Source organism: Maniola hyperantus, chromosome 2 (genome assembly GCF_902806685.2).
Source record: "Maniola hyperantus chromosome 2, iAphHyp1.2, whole genome shotgun sequence".
NCBI lineage: Eukaryota > Metazoa > Arthropoda > Insecta > Lepidoptera > Nymphalidae > Maniola > Maniola hyperantus.
Genome location: NC_048537.1, coordinates 4950754 through 4960305, shown reverse-complemented (window position 1 = coordinate 4960305; position 9552 = coordinate 4950754). Strand labels below are relative to the sequence as shown.

At 36.8% G+C, this 9552-nt stretch overlaps 1 protein-coding gene across 1 annotated transcript; it reads left to right on the top strand.

The window, feature by feature from the left end:
* The first annotated feature begins 1786 nt into the window (after positions 1–1786).
* Positions 1787–6707, top strand: wal (electron transfer flavoprotein subunit alpha wal). The gene is made up of 7 exons (XM_034979264.2): positions 1787–1915; positions 1986–2126; positions 2393–2657; positions 4872–5087; positions 5422–5573; positions 6032–6142; positions 6482–6707. Exons 1-7 carry the CDS (start codon positions 1874–1876, stop codon positions 6545–6547), a joined length of 993 nt encoding a protein of 330 aa, XP_034835155.1. The 5' UTR covers positions 1787–1873; the 3' UTR covers positions 6548–6707.
* The last annotated feature ends 2845 nt before the right edge of the window (positions 6708–9552 follow it).

Sequence of the window (9552 nt, the reverse complement as noted above, 5' to 3'; positions counted from 1 at the left end):
TGATTATTCACAGCTGGTGCAATAATGTAAATAAAATTTTAAAAGGTAAAAATTCAGATACTGAAAATGATAGCATAAAAATTCAGGCGTTGAGATATTATCAAACACATAAAGGTAAATAATCTATTTTATGCAATCTAATGAAATCAGTAGTTGAATTACAGACTTCGTTTGATAAAACTAGCTTATGCTCGCGACTTTGTCCGCGTGGACTTCACAAGTTTCAACCCCCTATTTCACCCCCTTAGGGGTTGAATTTTCAAAAACCCTTTCTTAGCGGATGCCTACTTCAAAATAGCTATCTGCATGCCAAATTTCAGCCCGATCCGTCCAGTAATTTGAGCTGTGCGTTGATGGGTCAGTCAGTCAGTCAGTCACCCTTTCCTTTTATATATTTAGATAAGGGGAATCATTCAAGCTTCTGTCAACTATTGCACATTCGTAAGTCATCTTCTGCATCAATATCTAACAGAAGCTATATCCGTTTGGCAGTCTTTACTAAATTGTTTTCTTTAGTAAATTGTTTTGTATTCCTTTTAACAAATATGGGGGATTAAATTGTTAATTGTAGATTGATCACAGACTCTTGCCAATCCTGTGTGATTAATTTGTGTAATTATGTTTTTAATATTACTGCCTTTGTGGCACTAGTCAAATATAATATAATCTATATATAAAAGGAAAAGGTGACTGACTGACTGACTGACTGACTGATCTATCAACGCACAGCTCAAACTACTGGACGGATCACGCTGAAATTCGGCATGCAGATAGCTATTATAACGTAGGCGTCCGCTAAGAAAGGATTTTTCAAAATTCAACCCCTGAAGGGATAAAATAGGGGTTTGAAGTTTGTATGAAACTCTGTCAGTTTTGAAGTGTCTATAAAGTTTTGTAGTTAATATTTTTGCAATTTGCAGTATGACATATTTTATTAAGCTCATATGTTAAAATCTCATTGTTAAAGATCAACTCTAAGTGTGTGAAACAGGGGTTCAAAATTTGTGTAGTCCACGCGAACGAAATCGCGGGCATAAGCTAGTAAACATAAATTCCCATCAATAAAATCAATCTAGTAGATTGGTTTTATTGATTACTTGATTTAGTATAATTTATGTTTATTATTTTACAGTTTATTTACAGGGAATTTTATTTAATATAATTTATGTTAATTTTTTTTATTTTTAATATTACAATAAAACTTAAAGCTAGCTTTATGTTAATTATCTTTAGCTCATATAACAATTATTTTATTGTTTTCTGACTACACAAATACACCAATTGTGGTAATAATTTGAAAATTATTAAAAGTAAATAACCGAAAATGTTAAATTTGAATAGTAATTATTTCACAATCTTGCGGGTCTTGAATTTGGGTATGTATTTTATAGTGTTTACATACACTTCGTATTGTTTTCTATTCTATTGTATTTTATGTATCTACCTAGTTACGAATTTATGATAATAAATATTTACAAAACCTTAAAACCTTTTTCTTTCTATAATATAGTTATAATTAAGTAGCTCAAAGAGTCATAGTCTTGTAATATATATTTTTAAACATGTTTTAAACAAACGTTAATGGAATTATTAATGTTTATTTAAAACGTGTTCCAAAAATATAAAATATTCTAGTAAAGTACATTTAAATAGCATTTAAATTTTCGCGCTCTCGCACGCCTAGCGCGCTTTTAGTGCCCTCTTGATGTGAGTACACGCGTAACTTTGAAAAAGAAATCTAGAGTCGCACATCTATTTCTAGTATATAGTAGATAATCTATGCCGTGGACTTTGGATGATTTTTAACCTTTTTGAAAAATTATACTGTAAATACATAACTCAAATTGAATTAGTTTTAAGCTAAATTAACACAATGTTTTCGCCTTGTACGAGGAATTTATTATTATCTTCGCAGGTTTGTAAAGCGCTGAAACTGTTATAATTGCCTATCTATTGTGAGATTTAAAACTCTGTCTCCATTCTAGTTACGGCGATTGCAAAGTACATTGGTTATAGCAGAGCACAATAATGCAGCCTTGACGCCAGTAACGCAAAATACTCTCAGTGCGGCGAAGAAAATCGGCGGAGAAGTTTCGGTTCTTGTTGCTGGTACAAAATGTGGGGCAGTGAGTAACTGAACATTCATATTATATTTTTGTAACAACTATTATAACTTGTCTGTCTATGTTGTATATTTTCACGTTTCAACCTCTGAACCCAGCTTGACAAAATTTGATCCAGAGATAGCTAAAGCTAGAAAAACGAAAAGTAAGAAAAAAAAACTAAATTCATGCAAACAACTTCATGGGCATCAGCTAGTTTCAAATAGTTATTAAGCTTTGTAGATCATAGTTCTCCAAATTGTTCCTATAATCTCCTGTTTACTTTTTAGGCTGCAGAAGCTATTTCAAAAGCAGGTGGAGTGTCAAAGGTGCTAGTAGCTGAGAGTGATGCTTTCAAAGGATTCACAGCGGAAGCTCTGACACCTCTAGTGCTAGCGACCCAGAAACAATTCAATTTTACACATATTTTGGCACCTGCAACTGCATTTGGCAAGGCTTTACTTCCTAGAGTGGCGGCCAAGCTTGATGTATCACCAATAACTGACATCATTGGAGTGAAAGATGCTAACACTTTTATCAGAACGATCTACGCAGGTAATGTTATTGATTTGTGGCACGCTTTAAATTAAACTGGCTGACTAAGAGTATGGATCGAGTTAAGATCTTAGGGAGGGAATCTTTTAGTGATAATATTAATAATCCGTTAGCAATAAATTTGATAATCCAAATTTTTCGAACTATATGCTGAGTATGAGCATATTTAAAATATATTTTGTACTCAAATGACTAGAGTAGTTAAGTCACAATCATTTAAGTATTTTTGCAACCAAACTTATATTTTTGGGTTAAGCCAGTATATCATTAAGTATGCATTGTGTTCATCTCTAAATAGTGTAAAGCAAGTCCAATTTCTGTAAAAATGTGTAGTTTCAAAGTTACTCTAGCTTTAAAGATTAATCTTAAAGTGAATCTGTGTCTGTGGTTTCTTTAAAGCCACAGAATATGCATATATTTGTTTCTAGGTCATGTCTACAAAATTCATTGAGATTGATTAGTTAATAGGAAGTTAATATTCAAATGAGAACCAAACAATGTTTGTATAGTACGCAGCAGAAAGTAATGTACATCAGCGTTTAGAATGACATTTCGGCTTTGTAGAGCGTTGTCTCTGTCACTCATACCCGTATGACGTTTTGTCGGTCTCAACGACACAGACTCTACAAATCTGCTATCTCCTTGTAAAGGTTAATATACATTACTTTCTGCCGCGTACTGTATGTAAAGCGCTAGGTAGGGTATTAGGGTTACTTCTCTTAAGGTGATTAAACATCACATTAGGCAGGCTATATCACCACGTTGGCATACAGATCTATAATTCATTACTCGAACTTGAGGTCATAATTTTAGGCTTATCTATTGTTTACAATATAATAATAATAATTATTGTTGGAATTCTTCTTATTGCTTTTATTAGTTAAAAGTTTCATCATTGATTAAACAAATTAAGATGCATACCACAAGATTTTATTTTAATACATATGCCTTTTTTTAGTAGATAATGCAAATGAAATTACAGTGTAATTGGGGTGGTGCCTGTGTTAAAAAAATATTATTTCTTAGTATTTACTAGCTTATGCTCGCGACTTCGTCCGCGTGGACTACACAAATTTGAAACCCCTATTTCAACCACTTAGGGGTTAAATTTTTAAAAATCCCCTCTTAGAGCCCTCGCCCATGGCGACTTTTTGTAGCGATGCTGTCGCGCGTTTACTAAACACACGCCAGCATCACTACTAACGCGTGTTAGAGAACCAAGCATCAGTGCAACATTTTTTTCTCGTTTGCATCGAGACAGAAGCGCGACAGTATCGCGTTTGCATCGCGACTGAATCTAAGACCGTGGGCGAGGGCACACAGCTAGCGACCGCTTCGCGACTGTATCGATGCGGAAGCGCGACAGCATCGCTACTGTATCGCTACAAAAAGTCGCCGTGGGCGAGGGCTCTTAGCGGTTGCATACGTCATAATAGCTATCTGCATGCCAAATTTCAGCCCGATCCATCCAGTAGTTTGAGCTGTGCGTTGATAGATCAGTCAGTCAGTCAGTCAGTCAGTCACCTTTTTCTTTTATATAATTAGATTAAATAGAAAGTCTTCCGAAATTCATGAAATTTATGTTCACTGCTAGTTTTAAGTTTGCTAACCATTTTAAATTATCAATTTACAGTAGAAACTCGATTATCCGGCCCTCGGTTATACGGATTTGCGATTATCCGGACTACCAACCGAAAATTGTTCGGCCAAGTGCGAGTCAGACTCGCACACCGAGGGTTCCATACTCTGGTATTTTTTCCGCCATTTTGTACGATAAATCAAAAATTATTATTCATAAAAATAAATAAAAATCTGTTTTAGAATGTACAGGCGATGCCCTTTCATATGATAACCCACTTGGTATAGTTATCTTACTTTGAAAATTGAAAATACTATTATAGTGAACTACATAAAATGCACAAAACCCGCTTTTCTTCATACATTAGATTATCCGGATTTTCGATTATCCGGATCCCTAACGACAACAATTAGTCCAGTTAATCGAGTTTCCACTGTAACTAAAAATGACTTGTCTACTTTCATCAAATATTTCTGGTGACGTCATTTAGGTATTTCATACAAGCTCCCTTCCTAAGCAAGCGTTTTGATGTTTGATAAAAAGTTGCTGATTTGACTAGTGGGCACCATCCCTATTATAATTATGTAAATTGTATAATCTTAAGTTTGAGTTTATAATATAGCAAAATCTTGCAGGTAATGCAATTCTCACTTTGGAGGCCAAGGATGGTGTTAAAGTAATCACAGTGAGAGGCACTGCATTTGCTCCTGAGCCCCTAGAAGGGGGGTCAGGTGCTGTGGAGAAGGCCCCAGATGGCAACTATAAGACTGACTTAGTGGAGTGGCTATCACAGGAACTCACAAAGTCCGACCGACCAGAGCTTACTAGTGCTAAGAATATTGTCTCTGGAGGTAAGTTTATTTTCATCAAAAATTGTGTTGTGACGAAAGACGAAATTTGTGATACGTATGTTCTCTCAGTCACTGGCAGCAAGCGAAACCGTGGCCGAGTTGGTCAAGGCATCGGGCGCGAACCCAGAAGATGCAGGTTTGATTCCTGCCAGTTACGCAATTTTTGATATGTATTTTAAATTATTTAGTTTCCTCACAATGTTTTCCTTCACTGTATGCTTATTGGCAAAGGCCTCCTCCAAACTCCAGACTCTTTTCTCTTTGTTGCTTGTCTTGCCCAAGGTCTCCCTGTTACTGTCATAGTCTGTTTCATTTAACCTTATTTATTTTGTAGGTCGCGGCCTTAAGTCTGGCGACAACTTCAAACTGTTGTACGATCTAGCGGACAAGCTGAACGCGGCCGTGGGTGCCTCTCGCGCCGCCGTCGATGCGGGCTTCGTGCCCAACGACCTGCAGATCGGCCAGACCGGCAAGATTGTTGCTCCTGTGAGTATCAGCTCCTTAAGTCGGGCGATAACTTCAAGCTGCTGACAAGCTGTGCCTCTTGTGCGTTTGTGGTACTGTTCCTTAGGTATATGCGCAGTGCGAGTGTTCAGTGTATGGTGACTTAACTGGTACGTCAATCCTACTGTGCTGCGCAGTTGCCTCAGGAACTGTCTCAGTTGAGCAGTAGGTCCTACAGTTATGGATTTGTCCGGCGTCCTTAAAGATTCCTCCTGAATACATGATTGTACAATTTCATCCTTAAATTAGTAGCTACATGTTTTGGATTATATAACAAAATTTTATTTTATAATCATAACAGGTCAAATATAGGTAAGAATTCAAGCAAATAAATTATTAGTATTCTTTATCGCTTATATGTTTTTTCTCTTAGGAGTGTGCAATAAAAAGTTAATCTATCTATCTAAACTAGTCAATTTAAACGACTTCTGTTGTTTCAGGACCTATACATTGCCGTGGGCATCAGTGGCGCCATTCAGCATCTGGCGGGCATGAAAGACTCGAAGACGATCGTCGCCATCAACAAGGATCCTGAAGCGCCCATCTTCCAGGTAATCTTCTTAATCCATACTATATAATATTATAAATGCGAAGGTGTGTCTGTCTGTCTGTATGTATGCTAGCTTTTCACGGCCCATCCGTTCAACCGATATTGACGAAATTTGGTACAGAGGTAGCTTGCATTCCGGGGAAGGACATAGGCTTTTTATTCCGGAAAATCAAAGAGTTCCCACGGAATTTTTGAAAACCTAAATCCACCCGGACGAAGTCGTGGGCATCATCTAGTATAATATATCCTGGTAGATATGACGGACATGATAAATCCCGATTCTTTAGCAAATATCACAAAAATACAGAATAGACAAGCCTCTAAAAATGTGTTTTTTCAGGTATCTGATTGGGGTCTGGTCGCGGATCTATTCAAAGCAGTGCCAGAACTTACTTCTAAGCTGTAATTGTTGTAAATATATTTTAGTTGCACAATTTTAGAAACCTTTTGTATCCCATTTTTATGTCTGTGAATGTGAATGTTACATACATTTGTTTTCTTAACAATGGTATCTATGATAATTATGTGTAAGGTTTTAAAAGTTGTAAATAAATTAATATTTTATCTATCATGTCTTTTATTCTGTAGCTTCTAAACCAGCGTTTATGTAAGTTTATAATAATAATAATAATTTAAAATGGTGAGGTAATTCGACTACTTATAAACTAAGATGTAGTAAACTCTTCTTTAAAAGTACAAATTATCCAATTCGATCCATGGATCCAACCGCCAAGATTATCTACTATCTCTATCATCTTGACAATTTATTTACCAAAATTAGTTTTTGGTAACTTGGAAAATAAACATAAAAACAAAAGAAAAACTATTGTTTTAGAGCCTCAATAGCTCAATCGGTAAAGGAGTGGACTGAAAACCGAAAGGTCGACGGTTCAAAACCCGCCCGTTGCACTATTGTGGTACCTACTCAGCACAAGCCTGACGCTTGGTTGGAGAGGAAAGGGGAATATTAGTCATTTAATATGGCTAATATTATTTTTTAAAAACAAAAATCTTAAAACTTATAATGCTACTCGGCACTAGATGGCGTTCTATGTTTTAAAAATACGTTTTTGCATTTGTAGCTCTTCTATTTCTATTTCTGCTCTATTAAATTCGTGTTCACAGTCAAGAAATATAAAATTCAGTATCCAATTTAGAAACTGTAAAATTCGTTTAGACTACTTATTTAAAAGTTTGCCTACGGTACGTGTACCTATGTACCTTTGTAGGTAGGTACCTACCTTCTTATATTATTTTATGAAAGCTGACAGGTCGGTACTTAGGTATAAAACTAACAAGAGGCAAGAGGCGCAAGACCGTAGTCAATCATACCGGTAATGATATGTACTGGAGCAGAGATGCGGTTTGCGCCCAGAGTCGAGCCTCGTTATCATATTAAGTACTTGCCGCAACGAGCGTGGGTGCTGCGGGGCGGAGTCTCCGCGTTTCCCACCCATTCACCACGCCTGCCGACTCGATCGCGATCGCCGATCGTTCAAACTCATTTCGAATCGGTTTTACTCGTAATAGGTAGGTTTCGGCAAGAAAATAATACCTATCTGTTACAGACAGGGTTCCGAACCCTAATAGGATTACCTAATCCGTTTTTGGCCAGTCTAATTGTCTGTCCTTTAAAAGATTACGGCCAGTCGCACGTTTTGACACTCGCAAATAAATCCAAACGCGACAGGTCGAGATGGCAATCGGGGAGGGAACGCCCCATACACCCTCACAGCCCCCGCGCTAATCCAGTGTGGGCGAACGTGGGTGCGTGGACGGTTTCACGGAAAATTCCGAAAACGTGGGTAAATCCTTCAGCTTCCGCTTCTCCAAATATCTCATATGTACCTAACCTATCTACCTACGGACTAAGAGCCCATGAGGGCCAGACCTTGTTAGGCTTTTTATAAAAGAATAAAGTTTCTATGCGCATTGTCCCCAGGGAGGAACGATCAGCTAAGTGTTAATCTATATTTAAAAGGAAAAGCTGACTGACTGACTGACTGTCTGAAAGACTGACTGACTGATCTATCAACGCACTGCTCAAACTACTGGATGGATCGGGCTGTGGCGTGCATACCTAGGTATAGTTATCATGACGTAGACATCCGCTAAGAAAGGATTTTTGAAAATTCAACCCCTAAAGGGGTAAAATAGGAGTTTGAAATTTGTGTAGTCCACGTGCATAAAGTCGCGGGAATAAGCTCGCTAAGATTTTAAAAGCATTCATAAATTACCTACGTAGGTAGGTAGGTACGTATTAGGAGGTACGTTTTATGTAAGTAAGTAGGTACCTACTAACCTTATGTTTAGTCTATAAACAAACCCTCCGTAAAAATCTAGAATTTAAAAAAAAGTAAGTACCTAATGTCTACTAAATCGCCTACAAATCTACATTCTTACTTAGATCCAAAACTTATAATAATAATAATAATACCTAATAGTTTTTATTTTCAGGCATTACCTACACAAAACTTAGGTGAATTTATTTTAATTATTTATCTATATTAGGTGATTTTTTTATTTTAATTTTATTCATACTTACCTACTACTTAGGTACCTATGTAAGTAGACTAGGTATAGGTACCTACTGTTCACTGTACCTACCTATATAGAATTGTCTTATCTACCTATCCTAGTGAGTATTGTAGTTTTATAAGTTTCAAGCACACAACACAATAACACATTGATAACTCACCCCCTCTTAAGAATCAGAAATTGGCACCAGTTTGGGAGCCACTGGCATTTAGAGGGGATGATAACGCAGCAGTGCACCGTAACGTAACGATCGCTCCCCGTTTAGGGGCATTTTTTGTTATTAATGCTCCACGGTTTAAGGTTTTTTGAGCAATTAATATTACTTATTATGGTTGAATTAAGAACGCTTATACCCCCGCCCCGGGCGTAAACACCTTTCAAGAAAAAAATGACTCCTGATGTCAACATTTTATGGTTGATGAGTGATCTCATTGGTGGTAATTGTAGATAGAGCTTTTTGCCACGCGTAATAATTTTAGGTGCATATAGGTATACCTAGTACCTAACCTGAGTGTCTATAAAGTCTAGTTTTTACTAGTACCTACTTAGGTAATTATTTATTGCTATTTCACCTCTACACTAGAGGTAGGTAAAGTTTTACATAACGAAGGTGATGATTTGTTAGGGACATTTCATGCTTTACCTCGCACTGCAATAATTATTATTAGATAGGCTCAATATAGTAATTTACCTACCTAGTATTTTTATGAATGGAAGAAAGTAGGTAGATACCTATTTAAATAAAAATTGACTCCTGGTCAGGAAAATCGCATAATATAGGTAGGTAGGTAGGCTCTGCCCGAGTTTGATCCCGAGCACAATGGGTAGTTGCGGCTGATGACTCAATAACAAATATTGAACACCACCGGCGAT